At 47.5% G+C, this 19,130-nt stretch overlaps 1 protein-coding gene across 1 annotated transcript in view; it reads right to left on the reverse strand.

Moving 5' to 3' along the window:
- Positions 1-19,130, reverse strand: part of MAPK4 (mitogen-activated protein kinase 4) — a 151,629-nt gene that overhangs the window by 63,530 nt on the left and 68,969 nt on the right. Inside the window, exon 2 of the mRNA XM_054033066.1 lies at positions 9,512-11,006. Within this exon, the coding sequence (XP_053889041.1) occupies positions 9,512-10,057 (546 nt within the window). The 5' untranslated portion in view covers positions 10,058-11,006. The remainder of the gene's footprint in view (positions 1-9,511; positions 11,007-19,130) is intronic.

Raw genomic sequence — 19,130 nt, forward strand, 5'->3', positions numbered from 1 at the left:
GAACAAATCAACTCAAACCACTGGGTAAATAACCACCCAAGGTCTTTCCAGGTACAGCCAGCAGGAGAGGAGAAGGCATAGCATTCCTCTGCAATACACATTTCCCCTTTTCCTTTTATAACCCCACCCAGATCAGACATGTGATAGGCTGGAATGGAGTAATCCTATGCATGCTGGAGTGCATTTACACCTTGCCACAGGGAGAAATTCAGCAGCTGCAAAGAAAGAGACCAACTCTCCTGCTCAGAAGGACCCAGTTAAAGAGCAACAAACAACATCCTACTTTACCGACCTACTGCACAATTAACTAGTAATTGTACCAGAAACTAGTTGGGGGTATTTTCTTGTCAGCATCAGCAGACGTGATATTTTGCTCTCAGTTTGATCACAGAAATCTGTGATCATATGGAGAAGAACTGCATGTCTTGGCAGGTCAGATAATGGAAGGATAAATATGGAAGGAAACAGCAGGACCTAGCAGCACAACAGCTAGAACGAGGAGCATGTGCTGTAGGGTTTGCATTATCCCAGCAGCACAGATAACGAAGTTTTGCAGCATGGTAGCGTCTATTCCTGATAGAGAATGTTCATTAAACTTCAACCAGGCTTCACTAATACCACAAAGCCACAGACTGAGGCCATGAGGCATTAAGCATCCCTAGCTTCCATTGAAATCAGTTAGTATTAGACCTTAATTCAGCAAGTTCTTAACTCTCTTGTGTTTCCGTTACTCTGGGGGAAGCCTTAACTCTTCACACAAAGTAAGACCAGCACTAGGAAAGGAGGAATTTGATTGGTCACTGGAAGTTCTAAACCCTGCAACAATTGGGCAATATCATCAGGGCTCGGAACCTTGAGACCCTTAATGTCATAACTTGCACAAGCGTGTTTCGATGCCATCCTCATTGCCAATGTAGAATCTCTCAAAGCTGGTTGGACCCAAGCAGTAACTCTTGGTTTCCCAGTGGCACATGTAGAAGGGATTCAGGCCCCCTACCCTCCAGCTCAGGCATGGCTTCTCAAGGTGTCTGTCCCCATCTCAAGTTGCATGTATAGGAGGAAACCATTTCCCTCCTGGGGGACAATTCCTTGATCTATCCACAGAGCCAAATACCTCTCTTTGCCCCCAGCTCCTTGTGGGTCAGGAACTGGGATCCCCTGTGACAATACATCAGTTTCCACAATAAGGAGGAGGCAGTGAACTTGCCTTTCCGGTTACCAAGTCTGGCCGCCATGTGGCTGCACCTGAGCTAGTATGTTAACCTGCTGGGGCACATTGCAGCCCCATGCACCAGGATCCCTGACGGTTTGCCCACATGTGCCCTGTTCCCTGACACATAAGACACCTCAGATCTCTATGATCTCTCTTTGGTGGGTCATTATAGAGCCTCCACTCCATCCAGACTGTGATTACCCGCTTCCAGAGGGTGGGGTGCACTCATCTGTGTGTTCCTCCCCCCACTCCCTCTCCGAGAACATCCTCCTAAGGTGTCTGCCCTTGTGCCTTCTCCTCTCGTGGAGTGGAATCACCCACTTCTCCCGCTCTTAGACCTGTCCCTGTGGATCAGACGTGCTCACCTTGCAATCCAACTAGGTTCAGCACCCATGGTTCTTCACAGATGAATACGTACAGCTCCTTCTCTCCTACAGCTTCCCATAGAAAACTCAGCGAGAGAGGCTGCCAGAAAACAGCAGTGCCTTGAAAGATGGGTGATCAGTAGCATAGATAAAACATGATATGAATGGAGGGCAGCATATAGGATTACTACCCTTTGGGATGGCTTAACTGCCAAGATACTGCCATGCTGAATTAATTATGTTTGCAGCAAAAATACAGCATGGGTTGTTTTAATAACTGAGGGTGGAATTGACTTCAGTACCTTAAATAGATTACTTTGTGGGATGCTGTAGCTGCCTGTGAATATATTGCTGCACAGAGGAGGCTGCAGTATATAACTCAGTAATTGCTTTAGAGAAAGTTCCACTTTTGGAGCTGGGTCACTCCTCCAATGCAAACCCAGGGTCTGTGAGAGTGGGAAAGGGAAACTGTAAAGTAGCCCTTATTAAGCTTCCCAGATTATTCCATCGGGAGGGGTTGGCTTTATTCCCCCGCCCCTAATGAAACAAAGAGGTTCAGGCATTAGAGCTCAGATCTCTCAGATCAGTTGAAGGACACAGCATTCTCCAGGTCAGACACTGCTTACCCTGCCTGGACCCTGGGGCTCCCCTCCCTGCACATTCACACTGCTCCCAAGCAGGCCCGGTGCCACTGGAGGGACATTTGCCCCAGCAAATAATCTTAAAGGGGACCCAAATTCTGGTCAGAAAGATCAAAATTATAAATCACAGCAAAATACTAACACAGTAGCCAAATTTTACTTTTTTAAGCTCTTAAACTCCAAGATTTTCCAGGGTTCTGACTAGTTCCTGAACGCCTGGAAGGTTGTTTGTTTTTTAAAACAGCAACATCCAGAGACCCCAAAATACTCACTTGTCCCCACAATAATGATACCCTACCACCAGCCCTGCTCCCAAGGACTATCCATCTGCCACCATTTTGGGACCTTCCATCCTATAAAGTCAGGGAAGATTCAAACCACAGAAGGTTTTCCCAGAAAAGTTAGCAAAGGTTCAGGTTCTTGTCATTGGGCTAAGCTCTAGGAAGGAAGGTCTGTGTGATATACTCTTCCTACCAGCTCTTCAGTCCTGCCCCCAGAACACCCCATTCCTGTATACAGACCTAACACCACACAATGTGAGCTCCCCAGGGATAGGGCAGATGGTGCTACAGAGGCAGTTGTGAACAGGGGTGAAAGTAACTTAAAGGACTTACCAGTACGCTGGAGTCCTGAGCAGGGGCGAGGCCTCAACCAGAAGAGGTGGGGCCTTTAGAGCCCTGGACCCTTTAAATCCAGATTTAAAGGGCCGCAGGCTCTGGCTGTGGTAGTGGCGGCTGGGTGGCCCGGGGCCTTTAAATCACTGCCGGAGCTACCAGCTGCAGAGGTGGCTGGGAGCCCCAGGGCTCGGGGGCCATTTAAAGGGCCCGGGGCTCCGGCTGCCGCTACCGCCCTGGGCCCTTTAATCTCCGCTGGCTCTGGCAGCGGGGCTTGGGTGACAATTTAAAGGGTGTGAGGTGCTAGCGGCAGCCAGACCCCCGGGCCCTTTAAATCGCCACCTGAGCCCCACTGCCAGAGCCCCGGGGTAGCAGCAGCAACTGGGGGTTCTGGCAGTGATTTACAGGGCTGGGGCTCCCAGCCGCCGCTACCGCAGCGGAGCCCCGGGGCCTTTAAGCCAGAGCCCTGGGAGTCCCAGCCACCTCCACTACCCGGGGGCTCCGGCAGCGGGGCTCTGCGGCAATTTAAAGGGCCCAGGGCTCCAGCCGCTGCTGGGAGCCCCAAACCCTTTAAATTCCACCTGGGGAAGCTGGTCCGGTACAGCATACCAGCTCTTGCCGGTACATCATACCACATTTTCTGCCAATGTATGGTGAGAACCATGTATAGATTCTAAGGGGAAGAGTTGGCTTTGAAACTCTGCCCACTCCCCATCCTCCCTTGCTTTCTGCTTCTAAGGCTTTTTCTGTACAGGGACATTTTCTTGCTCTAAGCTAAGCTAAACAGATATAGTTACAATAGTTTAACCATTGTGTGGACACTCTGGTAGAAGAGTGTCCCTACATGGGACTAAATGGGTATAAATATATCTGTATAACCAGGATAGCTTCCCAGGTAAGCAGGGCCTAAAATATCCAAGTCCAACTCCTGAGCTCTTTCCTAGTCCCTGAACCTGCCTCCCTTGTAACAATGTGTTAGTACCTCATGCCCCGAGCAGTGTCTTCGATCTGGTGGAGTAAGGCGCTTACTCAACAGGAGTAAAGGTGACAGACTCTGCCCGACCTCCAATTTAAACCGTCCTGACTTCGGCAATATCCCCAGTGATGTAAATAAGAGGTTGCTCTGAGTAAGGACTTCTGGGTGTGGCCCCTGCTGGCCATGGCATAGTACTTGCCCTTTGTCCTCCTAAGTAATATTTAATGGCCGTACAGTTCTATTCTATTACTATGAGTGGTTAACTCTACTCCACCGGCTGGAACAGAAAGGGCATTTGACCTTCAACCTTTCAGCCTTGATCACAGCACAGACCATGCCGGTTTGAACTAGGTTCTCCTGGTTTAATTCAACCTTAAGCTAATTATAAGAGGACAGATAGGTTGGGTATGTACAGCACAGTACGATAGAAATCTGTGCAATGGGGACAGGTTCCGTTCATACAGCCAGTCTCCTACCTCGCTAACCTATAAACCCTACAGAACAGGATTTCTCATGAAACCTTTTTAATGCCAGATTTGTGTAGTTCACCTTTGTGCTGTTATCTGAGTCTCCCAACAGGGAATGTACAGTATTTGCATTATAATGCACTATGCAAGGTGCCAAGGAGTGGGAGGCTTTATAAAGTATTTGGTCCTTGACCTCAATGAAAGAAGATAATTGCATCTCAAAGGTTTGCTCCTGGTTACGTAAGAAGGAATAAGTATAATCCAGATAGATGTGGTAGGTTAAAAATAATGGTTTTTAAACAGGTTGCTCATGTTCAGTGAGCTCCATTCTAATCTTTGCTGCTTTCTCCCTTATAAAGGTACAGCGTCAGGCATCACTCCCCCCTTTTGGGGCATTCTGAAGTTAGACAATAACATTTCTTTCCCTCTCAGTTTTACCCTCAATAGAGCAGGCAACGTTTTTTCCACCATATGTTTCTAATAGAGATTGAAATTACCGTGGCTTTTTGAAAGAGGGATCCAAACTGAAATACAAGATCTGAACACCCACCTCCCGCAACACCCCGAAGGTATTTAAAATTCAAATCCTGATCTGCAGCCACATTTAGTGCCTTGAACCCTTTTTCACTTGTTTCCTTTTGCACCGACAGCTCTGATCATACAGGCATACTTAATCATGCCTTAGCATGGGGGGACCCCTTTCAAAGCTACGTGTCTATGAAACTACCCTTTCAGCTCAGCTCTGTGTAAAATATTACTTGACAAACCCTCACTGCAGAGCCAACAGGAGTGCACGATGGGGTGAAATCCTAGCCCCATTTAAGTCAATGGCAAAACTCCCACTGACGTCAGGAGTGCACAGATAGGCCCTGCATAAACAGCAGCCTTTGCATCTTTTGCAATATTTTTAAATTTCTCAATGGCAGAAGGATGGAGTTTTGATAAGTATCTACAAAGCCAGAGGCCAGGCTCTGCTACCTTAGACAGGCTGATTCTGCTACCCTTGGGTTCAGTGACAGCAGACTTCATGAGTAGCCCCGCTGATTTCAGTGGGATGACTCACAGAGTGAAGTGTCACTCAGTGGGTTCAATCAGAAGTCATAACCCATCCCAGGCCTGCTCATGGGTCAGCACAGCTATACAATGCCCCTTATTTGCATTACTTACTTCCTGAATTGAAAGGTGCCCATCCAGCCTGACGGGAATGAAAATGGCAGAACCTATCCGTGGTGGGAGAGACATAAGAAGCCATTACTGTGTAAGCTGAACAGACTAGACAGGACACATTGCCTTCATGGGAGGGAGACAGTGTGGACAAGTGAAGGGAGGTTTAGACAACGACTCAGAAAATCTGTTCCTGGTTCTGCCACTGGTTTGCTGGGTGACCACGGTCAAGACGCATCTCTGAGCCTCAATTTCCCCACCTGTAAAATGGGGATAATGATACTGATCTCCTTCGTAAAGCACTTTGCGATCTAGAGATAAAATCCACTCCATAAGAGCGACATGTCATTACTATTGGCTTCATTCTATGGCAAATCACAATCCTCCACAGCACAAGAAATAATCTCCCTAGTGACAGTTCTCTGATGCATTAAGTCCTAGCTCTGCCTTAAACATCACGCTTTTTCAAGTCCTATTGCTTCCTCATTGTCTTACCCAAGCAGAGGTTTGCATCATGCAATGTCAGGAGGGATTTGCTTTTATTATTCATTGCTGAAGGCAAGGGATGTTAGATAAAACCCCATGGAAATCACCACCTGCATTCCCTCCTCCCCCACAGAACATATTTTACATTCCTCATTCTGTGCATCTCTCTTTTTCATCTGGATTAGTCAGGCAGTTACGATCAGCTCCTGCTGAGCAGTAAAAGCGTACAGCAAGGGCACAAAGTGCCATTTAACAAGGTACCACGGGCATAGTTCTCAGTAACAGGATATTCCCTTTGCACAAGCATTGCACTGCAATTTGCTGTGTTAAGACAAGTTGATCATTTATCCTGCTCTCAACAGTGGAGCTGTTTGAACTAGTCCAGTCTGGTACAAAAAAAAAAAAAAAAAGACACCCCCCCCCCAAAAAAAAACAAAAAACCATCCAACCTTCAGTAGCAAACATGAAGAAACTGAAAATACTGCAGCAACACAGCTTCCAGGCTAATCCTGGTTTAACTATATGAAGGTATCTCTGCCTAAGCTCCATTCAAAATACTTTTCTAGTAAGCATTAGATATTGTAAATCTGTGGCCACCTAGAACTTCATACTTGTCAATGTGCTGAACACCACAGTGACAGACAGATCGCTGAGCCTTTTGCTCCAACTGAGCTAAAGAAGAATCTCCATTAGCTATAAGTGGTATAAGGCCTATGACACACAGCTGATCCATCCTAAGTCCTTCCAGTAGGAGAGCAGTGGTGCACGTACACACACTAATCATAGCATTACAGAATGAATGGTGCGCATTGATCATGCTGCACAAGGTCAAAAGATAGGAGCTTGCTGGCTGGACCACACACTTGGTGGTGTTGTGTTTTATATAGCTGCAGCTTCTCCTGCTTAGAGAGTTATGTAAGAATCTTAAACTGTTATATGCCATTAATTGGGCACTTAAAATGCAAGTCAGGCACTATAATCTACTTGGTTGGATTTGTGATGTTTTCTGGAGTTTACATAGTGCTTGGTGAAGCCTTAAATGACAGATTTTCTGTTTCCTAATAGGCTAGAGTCTAAAGAGAACCCAGTATTCTTATTTAGATGTCTCGTCTCGGAAACAAGCGAGAGGAACTAATTAGTGGGACTGCCAGGCTAACCAGAGCAGAACCTACATACAACAAGAATCAAGATCTGACTGATTTTGTGATAAGGGGCAAACAGATTGGCAAATATGTATCTTTAGCTGAATATAAAATATATAATGAATGATGGATGGGATGTTTTTGACATAAGAAAAACTAAGGGAGATAGACCTAGTTTACTAACAGCATCAGAATATGCACCGTGCATTGGTCAGTGATTCAGATAAAGCAGAAAAGGGGCTGCATTTCAGAGTGGTTGATACATCAGTTTATAATGTATTCTACCCTTGTTCCACATACAAAAATCCCAGATGAGGTCAGCTAGACCAGTGGCTCTCAACCTTTCCAGACTACTGTACCCCTTTCAGGAGTCTGATTTGTCTTGGGTACCCCCAAAACTACTTGCTTACAAAATCAGACATAAAAATACAAGTGTCTCAGCACACTATTACTGAAAAATGGCTTATTTTCTCATTTTACCATATCATTATAAAATAAATCAATTGGAATATAAATATTGTACTTACATTTCAGTGTATAGTATAAACAAGTAATTGTCTATATGAAACTTTTAGTTTGTACTGACTTTACTAGTGCTTTTTATGTAGCCTGTTGTAAAACTAGAAAAATACCTGGCTGAGTTGATGTACCCCCTGGAAGGCCTCTGTGTACCCCAAGAACCACTGAGCTAGAGCACTGCATAATGACCAAGCGCAATATGTGTTTCTAGGGTTCAAAAAAGAATTGGATAAGTTCACGGAGGACAGGCCCATCAATGGCTATTAACCAGGATGGGCAGAGATGCAAAAACATGCTCTGAAGGGTCCCTAGCCTCTGTTTGGCAGAAGCTGGGAATGGGCGATGGTTCACTTGATGATTACCTGCTCTGATCAGTCCCTCTGAAGCACCTGGCATTGGCTACTGTCGGAAGACAGGATACTGGGCTAGATGGACCATTGGTCTGACCCAGTATGCCCAGGCTTATGTTCTTATCACCATTTCACCTCTAAAGACTAGGCTGAGTGCGCTAGAGAAATGTGTTTGGTGGTTTCAGCTAAGTCCTCGTGGATGCTCATACACAATCCTTTCTGGCAAGATGGCACAAACTAGAAGAGCAGGGCTGTGGCAGGCCAAGAGTAACACAGAGGAAGTAACACAAGGAGAGCACAGCCTGAGTCAGGCCTGCAGGATTTGACCTTAAAGAATGAAAAGTGATATAAATGCGCCCTGCTGACGAGAGAGCCGAGGCCTGGTTCTCCACTGTTTGCACCTTGCATAGCCACTTACACTAGGCAAAGTGGGGGTAAAATTCTATCACCCGTGAGCATGAATTAAAAAGTCAGATGTGGCCACACTTTTGCATAGGTGTGAAAGGTGAAAGCACCACACGACTATGAAATGTGTGTTATAGTCCCCGTCCCCAAAGTAGCTAGGCCACGTAGAATTTAACAGCCTGCTACTGCTAGCTGCTACCTCCTCCAGCTCACGTGTGCTTTGGTGCTGAAGTGCACAAGTTCAAACCTGGCTGATGAGCTGGTAAGGAACAGAAGAGAGTGGAGAATGAGCTCCTTGGTATGCAGCCTGAAACACTCAGATCCATCCCCAGATTTCAAGTACTCCAAGAGTAGTTAGGTCTGGGGGATTAGTTTGGGCTCATGCTGTTCAAATTTCTCACTGTTCAAATTTCTGTTGAACAGCCACTAAATAGTGCATGAGAGAGAAGGTTCCATGGCATAGCTACAGCTATTCACGCTGGAACTGGAAGACAGAATTAGAACCTGACATAGGACCAACCTCAAAAAGTTTGAGCTGCTCCAATTACAACAGCAAAATTATCAGGCAGCCCCTTCCCCTTTTCCCCACTCCCATCACTGCCCAGGGGGCTGTGGCTGCAAAAAAAGCCCCTGGTGGCTGCATACGACTACGGTGACTGCATTTGAGAAATGATACACTAGAGACGGATTGCTATGATTCTGCAGTGTGCCGGGGGTTGAGGAAGTTCTATGCACTGACACCCAGAAATAGAGCATAATACTAACAGAAGGTGTTCTGGGCAGCTGCAACAGGTGCCCAGAATAGGAACAATAAGTAGTTTCCCCTTAGAAGAAGTGCTGTGGTCCTAGTGCTTGCAGTCACAAATATGTAGATACCAAGAGGCTGAAGAAGCAGCAATGGAAGAGTGGGCCTAAGATGCAGGTTCTCCTCTAACACCAGTGTTAAGTCAGGAATAACTCAAATGCAGTCTATAGAATTCTATGGATGCAAAACTAGTGTAATCAAAGTCAGAATCAGATCCACTGCCCAGAACTGAACACGAATCCAGAGCTGAGCTCTTCCAAAATTTGTGGGGGCTGATCAGTTCTGGGGATTTGGTTTGAGCCCATCTCTCCCTCGGACAGCAATCTGATTGACACAGAAAGAGTAGCGGTTTCATTTCACATACCTTATGAGAGTAATGTTGATCTACAATCCTTGCCAGCCCAAAGTCGCCAATCTTCAACACCAGGTCCTCTGTGCTGATGAAAATGTTGGCAGGCTTGAGGTCTCTGTGCAGTATATTAGCTGAGTGGATGTACTTCAGCCCTCTCAGCAGCTGGTACATGAAGAGTTTGGCATGTTCCTCTGTCAACGTTCCTTGCTCCAGCAGTCGAGCCAGGTCAGTCTCCATGTACTCCTGGATTATGTACACCGTGTTAAACTTGAAAATCTCCCCTTGCAGATCTGCTCCCTTAGGCCCCAACACCTCATACACTTTCACAACGTTGTCGTGGTCCAGCCGGCGGATGATCTTGATCTCTCGGAAGGCATGCTTCATGCTCCGCGCGTCGCTGATGGTGATCTTCTTCACAGCCACTTTGCGGCAACTTTTGCTGTCAACCGCAGACAGAACCAGTCCATTTGCACCAATGCCCAGGGGCCTGAAATCAACAAAGCGGCAACCCAGATCGTAGCCATACATGCTGGCGATACAGTCGCACTTCTCTGCCATCCTTGGGCCCCGATCTTTCTTTATCACTTGAAAAACTGAGCAAGGCAAAGAACTTCCAGATCACAAATGTATCTTGAAATAAAGCAAGTCATTATTGCCCACAGATACCTGGGGGGTTGCTTGTTCTGAGCCCATAGTTTCAAAACAAGAAACTTCCAGATACGTAGAAACGGTGAAAATAGATGTCTGAGCAAAATGATATATTTCAAAATAGATGGGGGGAGGGGTGGAGGGAGACTTTCCAAAGAGCTTTGAAATTTGGAATGCAGAAAAAACAATGAAAAAATAGTTCTTCCTATCAAAACTCAGTTAGTTTATTTTTCTTGAGGCTATTAAAAGATCCACTCCTCTAAGTTCTTCAGCCCCTCTCGCTTTTTTCTCTCAGAAGTCTACAATATATTGCTGAAATAATAGGCTAGCTGGTGTTGTAATTAGCCGTTTTCCTAGGTCTCTGTATTCTCACTTACTTCAGGTGTTGCTTCACAGTGGAGTCAAGCTAGCAGTTTCAGCATTTAACGTGGGAATCTAGAATTGCTTTGGATCCTGCTAGCTTCCAACCATGACCTTCAGCCCCCAAATTCCTCAAACAACCTTCAAACTGGAGAGCTACACTTTCCAGAGGTGAATTTGAATGCCAGTTTTCTTTCTCTGAAGCCAGTAGTTCAGCGAGACTTTGTTATTCTTTCTGCCACCCTCTCTCTATATACAGGCCCCATTTCCATTTGGTAGGCAGAAGTAAACCGCTTTTCTGATTGAAACTGGTTTTTCATCAGCTGAGCTCAGCACAGTAAATTTCCATGCTCAATATTCCAACACTTTTCCCATGTATATCTTTTATTAACCAACCCAAGTGTCATTTGATCTTTATAGCCGGTTGTAACGTTTATTGCTGGTGGAGTTTCCTGCATCATACCTCCTGGCTATCCCTCAGTGGTTCTCAGCCCTCCTCCTGGAAAAAAAGAAGAGATTGATTGATTTGATAAGAACATCAAATATGCGCCTCTTATGTAAATTCTTTCTCCTTGAAGGTTAAACATGAGCAAAGCAGTAGGTGGGAAATATCAGTTATGACCTTTAGGAAATTAATTAGTTATGCTCTCCAAACGCACACATCATTAGCAGCTTTGTTCAAATGCTTAATTCTCTCTTTTTAAACATAAAGGGCCAATAATACATACTTTGTGTTTTGCTGGGTTTTCTTTTTTAATGTTTGAATATTTGATGAGGTTATTTGCAAACGTCTAAGATTTAATAACACTTGTGTCTCCAACTGTCCAGTTAGACAGCACAGGCATGCTTAACTGAATTGCAGGAACACTGTATTAGCGGTGCATGACACGCACAAGGCATTATGTGCTAAGCAATCCAGAGTAAAGAATTTGTCATGTTTTTCCTCAGTTTGTAATTTATGTTCTTTTTGTTTAAAAGCTGGTCAGTTCGGGTTTTTTCCTCTTTTGTACGTAAATGCTGCACCGGGGGGGGGGGGGGGGGAGAGGGGGGAGGCACTCCCACCGATACACAAATACCTGGCTTGCATTCGTTCTCTGCACAAGCCAAGGTAATTGAAAAGCTGCCTCAGCCCAAGCTATGATAATGATCTTACATTTCAGTAGTGCTTTCATTCAGAAGGACTTTAACATGCTTTATAAACATTACCAACTGACACGCAAACTATACACAGGAATACGTTCACCTGCCACTGAAGAGGAGTCACCTCTAGGATTTAATCGAAACTACCGTTTAACTTTATAAAGCAGCCTCAAATAACAGGCATGCCTTATGCCGTTCTTAGACTAAATTCTTCAAGGTAATGACTGACTTTATACATGTTTGAACAGGGCTCAGCCCAATAGGATCAGGGTTCCTGACTGGGCCTTTCATGGTACTGCTGTAGTATCCATGTGAAATGAAGGTGGTTCCTCTAACAGCAGTAGACAGGAAGGATAGCTCAGCCCTTAAACCACTACCCTAAGGCTTTGGAGACCTGGCTTAAAGTCCTTGCTGTGTGTGACCTTGGGCCAGTCACTTAGAACTAGGTTCACAAAAAAACCTTAGGTGTGTGACACTGAGCATCACCATCCTTAATTTTTAGGCACCTAGAAAAAAAACACTAGGATTCACAAGGCCGGTGCTCAGCGCCTGAGCATGGGGAGATGTAGGCACCTCAGCATGGGATTCACAAAAGCCAGCAGCACTCCAGGGGGCTCCTTGCTGAAGCAAGCCAATGGGTGATGCCAATCCAAGAGCTGTGTGCTCAGACCCTAGGGTTGCCAGGTGTCCGGTTTTCGACTGGAACGCCTGGTCAAAAAGGGACCCTGGTGGCTCCAATCAGCACTGCCATTAAAAGTCCAGTTGGCGGCACAGTGGGGCTAAGGCAGGCTCCTTGCCTGCCATGGCTCCGCATGGTTCCCGGAAGTAACGGCATGTCCCCGCTCTGTTTCCTAGGTGTAGGGGCAGCCAGGGGGCTCCGCATGCTGCTCCTGCCCCAAATGCCAGCTCTGCAGCTCCCATTGGCCCAGAATCGCAGCCAATGGGAGCTGTGGGAGCAATGCCTGCGGACGGGTCAGCACGCAGAGCTGCCTGGCCGCACCTCTGCAAAGGAGCTGGAGGAGGGATATGCCATTACTTCTGGGAGCTGGAGGGGGGCCATGCCATTGCTTCCAGGAGCTGCCTGAGGTAAGCGCCACCCAGAGCCTGCACCCCTGACCCCACCCCCCATGCCTCAACCCTCTGCCCCAGTCCTGATCCCCCTCCGCCCTCCAAACCCCTCAATCCCAGCCCGCAGCACCTTCTGCACCCCAACCCCCTCATTTCTGGCCCCACCCCGGAACCCTCACTCCCTTCCTTACCCCAGCCCCCAAGCCAGCCTGGTGAAAATGAGCGAGTGAGTGAGGGTGGGGACAGCGAGCAACAGAGGGGGGGGGGATGGAGTGAGCGAGGGCAGGGCCTCAGAGGAGAGGCAGGGCAAGGGTGTTTGGTTTTGTCTGAGTAGAAAGTTGGCAACCCTATAAGCCCCACCCCTCTGTCAGAGATAAGTGCCTAGAGTCCAGGCTGCAGGGAGGCGCTTGCCTCTGCCTGGGACTCTCAGCTGTAAACCTGCCCTTGGGGTTAGGCGCCTATGCTGTTTTGTCAAGAAGCCCAAGGGGCAAAGGAGCAGCAGCTCCCTCATAACTTTTAGTCCAAGTGGTTGGGGTACTCATTTGGGATGGGGGAAACCCTCAGTTCAGGTTCCCCCCACCTGAGGGGGTTCAGGGATTTGTACAGGGACCTGCCACCTCTCAGGTGAGTGCGCTAAGTGCTGGGCTATGAGATAGTCTCTTTTAGTCTCTCCTGCTGAAGTTGTTCCACTGTGGCTTAATAACGAAAGAATCGTTGGGCCAGTGAGAGAGAAAAAGCAAGACTCTGTAGCCTGGTGGTTAGAGCCCAGACACAGAAGACCCAGGATCTGCTTCCCTCCTCCAGGGATCTTTTCACAATTATTTATCCACAGTGGAACTGCTTCAACAGGAGGGACAGATCACCCACAGCAGCGTGTCCCACAGCCTGGGATTAGGGCACTCACCTGAGAGGTAGCAGAACCAGGTTCAAATCCCTTTACCTGAGGGAAGACTTGAACTGGGGGGTCCCAAGTGAGCACCCTAACCCCTGGCCAACAGTTATGAGGGAGCACCTCCTCTTCCCTCCCCACATCACACGCAAGCTCCCCAATGGGGCCCAACCCACATAGTGAGGTCTGAGCACGCTTACAGGCTCAGGCCCCACGGGTGAGTGAAGCAGAGAAACACCTATATTCCCCTGGTTTGTGCATCCCTCTGAGACTGAGACGTCTGGCATGGGACTGCAATGCATATGCTCAGAGGCAGAAACACAGGACATTTTTACTGCCAGGTGAGTTTAGGTGCCAGGTGAATTTAGGCACCTACAGGCTCAGAGGCAATTGAGCAGGGGCTTTGTGGATCCCAGAGGGTCCTGATTTTGGTGCCTAAAGGAGCAGGTAGGTGCCTAAGTTCTGTTGTGAATCTAGCCATTTCTCGGTGCCTCTGTTCCCCATCTGGAGAAAGGATAATAGGACTTCTGTAAGGCACAGGGCTGCCGTGAGGATAAATACATTAATGACTGTGTGGTCAGGTGCTCAGATGCTGTGGTAGTGGGGCCCCAGATGCACCTAAGGTAACCATACAGCACAGCTTAACTTTGTGCTGGAGAAGAGAGTGACACCTACTGAGTTATCAGCACCAAGGGTTTTCCCAAAGACCTCCGAAGGTATGTTCTACACTGCAGTAAAACATAGGCAGCTGGCCCGTGTCAGCTGACTCGGGCTCATGGTCAGGGCCGGCTTTAGCAAGAGCGGGGCCAGATTCCTGGGAATCGAGCCGCGCCGCGGGGGGGGGGGGGGGGGGGGGAGACCCGAGCCGCGCAGGGGACGGGACCCGAGCCGCGCCGCAGAGGGGACGGGGGACCCGAGCCACGCCGCGGTGGGGAGACCCATGCCACGGGGGGGACGGGACGGGACCCGCGTCGCGGGGGGGGACGGGGGGGACCTGAGCCGGGGGGGGGGGGGGAGACCCGCGCCGCGGGACTGGGGGACCCGAGCCGCGCTGCGGGGGGGGGGGGGACGGGACCCGAGCCGCGCCGTGGGGACCGGGCCGGGCCAGAGCCACTGGGGCCTGCGGGAAGCGGCCGCGCCTACCTGGAGCCCTTCTCGAGCCCCCACCCCCGCTTACCTTGTGCTGCTGGCCCGCCCCTGCTTCTTTTCAGACTTCCCGCGATTCGCGGGAAGCAGGGGAGGGGGCGGGGCGTTCAGGGGAGGGGAGGAGGGGCCGGGGAAGTGAGCGCGGGGCCCTCTTGGCGCGGGGCCCAATTCAGCCGAATCAGCTGAATTGGCCTAAAGCCGGCCCTGCTCATGGTGCTCAGGCTGCGTGGCTATAAAACTACAGTGTAAAAATCCAGGCTTGAGCTGCAATCTGGCCTCTGGGACCCCGCAATGCGGGAAGCTCCCAGAGCCTGGGATCCAGCCCAAGCCCGCAGCCTGGACATCGAGATCCTCCAGATCTTAAAGACATGAGGCTAAATTCAAATCTGGCATAAGCAGGTGCAACTCCCTTTGAATTCAAGGTCCAGTGGTAAATATTCTAAACATTGGACTTGGTAGGTTGTTGGCCACATGCCTGTGCACTTTGGTGGCTGCCAGAATCTTACATCATGTAGACAAACCATTAGATTTAGTACATTTATAAAGACAGACAGGATCTGGGACCTTTACCAAGGAGAACAAGAGTATTATCAAGAGTGGAGTAGGATAGTCAGCTAACAATGCAGGTCATGTCTCCTCCAGAAATGCAAATAGTCCAGTGTGTTCCAAAGGGAGGAGAACATCTTTATTAAGACTCATGCTTTGTGTCATTCCAAAAGGGGGGATATGTCATTGATTGGCAGAGTCTGAGATGGAACGGTAACGTGTTCAGTTGTATTTAGGTACCAATCTGTAAGGGTAAGAATGGCAGGAATTCCTTCATTCCTTGGTCAACTCTGTGAGTGACAAATATGTGAGTGGAAAATGAAAATAAAAGTTGGCTTTACGGTTCATGGTCTCTCTCATGAAGCTATGCTTAATAGTAACATTCTCCTACCACACACCCCCAGATTGGAAGGGCTTCAAGTCTAGAGGTCCGGATCTGGATCTATATTTGGGCTTTGGGAACTGAAAAAGGCCAATTACTGATTCCAGAAACTGAAATTAAGCCTGGACTTGCCCATTCTCTGGTCCCTTGCAGCCACTGCTACTGAGTCTGTCCATCTCTACAGAGGTCATGTAGCAACCCTTATAAATCTATTTTGGGGAGGGTAATGGGGAATACTTGCTTCTTTCTCTGCCTCAAGAATCATCCACATTAATAATTTGCTGTATATGGGGCTCTTTATCCCAGAGTATCAAATCAAATCACTTATAAACACAACTCTCCCATATGGTAAGTATGTTTTATTTCCGCTTTATAGGTGGGTAAAGAGAGACAGAGATATTACATGACTTGCACGAGCCATAGAAGGAGTAATTGGCAGAATTGGGAATAGTTCCCAGAAGCCATGACTCCTAGTGCCTTGTTCTAACAATTATACCACACTGCCTCTCTTGAATTAGTGTTTCCCCTATCCAGACTCTCATTTTGTGTGGCTGCATATAGCACCTATTGCTAGTTTACTTACACAAGCACTTACATACACACTGTTAACCTCAGCACCAGTCAGCAGTGAATGAGACAGTAACATCTTTTGAAATCCATGTTTATACAAGGCTGCCCTAAAAGATCTGAACTGTAGGTTTGCAATCAAAATATGTCATATACATCAGATTGTTTTCCTTCTATTAAAAAAAAAATCCACCTCAAATGGTTTGCTCTTCATACTGTGGCAACCTGCATGGAACTTGGAAGGAGTACTACAGATTGCAGGAGGAAAGAGTTTGGAGATGGGACCAGAAAGTTAGTCTGTGTGCACATGGCTTGAATGCTAGCTGTAGTTACAGCATCTTTGTAGACCGTTCTCTTGATAAAAAGCCAATTGCATGTTAGAAACAAATTTAGTTTGGAGTCCTTTCATATTATTACCGAGCCAGCAGTATAAGAAACACATATGATGTTCAGTCTGAATAACACATTTAAAATAGCATTATACTTCATCGCAATTATGAAAGTTCAGATGGCATAGCAACAGCACACTGGCTCCTACTCCACCTTTTTTCCTTGCAGCTAGTGTATGGGCTATGACAGAAGGGACATGGCCAGGTTTCTCTCTGCACTGGACCATAGGAAGACAGAATTAGATTAGAATTCCCTGCCCACTTCTGAAATGCATTGTGCTGCCTTCAACCAGAGCCTTGTCTCTATTCCACATGTATATTATTTGTTGTAATTAAATACACAGCGTTAAAGGCAAGCAAAACATATGGGATTCTTCTTGTGTGTTTGCTACCACAGCTGTTTGGCTCTATAACATAAGCACCTAAATGGAAAATTTATTTTGTTCTATTTGCTGTGGGTAACTGCACATCCTTAGGTGAGAAGGCTCCCTTTTCAGGCATCACACAGATGCGTGGCCAAAGTGAGTCTACTCCCCTTTCACATGTGGCAAAGAGAATGAATAACCCCCAAACAAGGAAATATTGTTGTTCTCTCTGTGTCATGTCACCTGCAGGGAAATTTCACAGAAACGGGCTGTCTCTTTTCTGGATCAGGTCTCAAGAGAGAGAAGCAAACTTTTTCTTGAACAGGGAACAAACCTGTTTGTTTCTATTTAACAATTTTGTTTGAGGTTTGACACAGCTAGTGGGGTGTGTGTATACAACACCCACACACCAGAGAGAGCGTGCAGCTTGAGGAAGTGCTGTATCCGGTGGCAACAGCCGCAGTTGGAAAAAACAATACATTTGTCAGTCTAGTAAAGTATAATTCTACACGCATCCGAGACCCCAGAAGATCTTTGAGGTACAGCATGCACAGCAACATAAGATTTCGTTCTCTTCCATATGACCTGGAAAACACAGATGTGGTTCCCAAGCTGGGGTGGCAGCTTGCTATGGTCTGTGTGGTTTTCAGCTTATGAAAAAAACATTCAATCTTTGACAGAGAATAGAGCTGTAAATGCAATGCGATTTTGTAGGGTTACGTTTTTGGTTAGAATAGCTCTTCAGAATTCAGGTCAGCCTTGCAAAGTGAATGTGCCATGGGCTCTTTCCGACTGTAACAATCTGGGGGATTTCCATGTCGTGATAGAATGAGAGAGTCTGAAGGCTTGTCTAGACAAACAGTGTGCAGCAAGCTGGGGTGTAAATCTACACTGCAGTAGCCTGCTACACACTAAGGGCTTGTCTATACTTACGCGCTGGTTCGGCAGCAGGCAAGCGAACTTCTGGGTTCGATTTATCGCGTCTTGTCTGGACGCGATAAATCGAACCCAGAAGTGCTCCCCGTCGACTCCGGTAATCCTGCTCGGCGCGAGGAGTACGCGGAGTCAACGGGGGAGCCTGCCTGCCGCGTCTGGACTGCGGTAAGTTCGAACTAAGGTACGTCGACTTCAGCTACGTTATTCACGTAGCTGAAGTTGCGTACCTTAGTTCGAATTGGGGGGTTACTGTAGATCAGGCCTAAGGGTTTATCTGCACTGCACACTAAGCCCAGATCCGTGGGACCCGGGCTTGTGGACTTGAGGTTTCCAAGCCTGTGCTTGAGTGTCCACACTGCATTGTAAACCTGGATTTACAATTGCTTGACCCGGGTCTTGCAGCCCTGTTAACTTGTCCATGCTGCATAATGAAGACCTTCTGACTTGGGTCTGTGGCTTGGCCTATGTCCACACAGCACGATGACAGGGTTGGGAGCAGACTCACAGTGGGCTCTGACCCATTCCTCTAGCAGGTCCTGTGCACCTGCTGACCTGAGTCTGACTGAATTATGTATAGATGGAAGGGGGGCTTTGGCTCAAACCTGAGTCAGAGCCTGGCCTTAGTGTGAAGTGTAGACATACCCATAGTCTCCATGTGAAACCTGCTGCCACACACTAAAAGTCCTCTACTGCACTTTGACCTACCCCACTTTGAAACAGGAGTAGGTCAATATGCACCAGGAACTGTTACTGCCTGGTATCAGGATCCACATGGACATATATTGAGTGACAGCTAGTGTGCTATAGATTTACACCCCAGCTTGCTGCACGCTAACTGTTCGTCTAGATAGGCCCATAGATATCAGACCAAATTTAGAGGAGATGCAACTTAGAATATCTCACACTGATTTTAATTCCCTGTCCACTCACATTCTCTTAGACCTCCTGACTCCCGCTCAACAGATGCATAAGTGAGTCTAAATTGGTGCAGTTTACACACCAAGGAGACCAAAGGTGTAACAGAAGAGCATGTTTAAGTAACTGCTCAACCCCCTCTCCCACACTTTAACACAGTGGTTCTCAATCAGGGGTACATGTATCCCTGAAGATACGCAGAGGTCTTCCGGGGGAACATTGACTCATCTAGATACTTGCCTAGTTTTACAACAGGCTACATAAAAAGCACTAACAAAAT

This window comes from Malaclemys terrapin, chromosome 6 (genome assembly GCF_027887155.1).
Source record: "Malaclemys terrapin pileata isolate rMalTer1 chromosome 6, rMalTer1.hap1, whole genome shotgun sequence".
In the NCBI taxonomy this organism is placed as follows: Eukaryota; Metazoa; Chordata; order Testudines; family Emydidae; genus Malaclemys; species Malaclemys terrapin.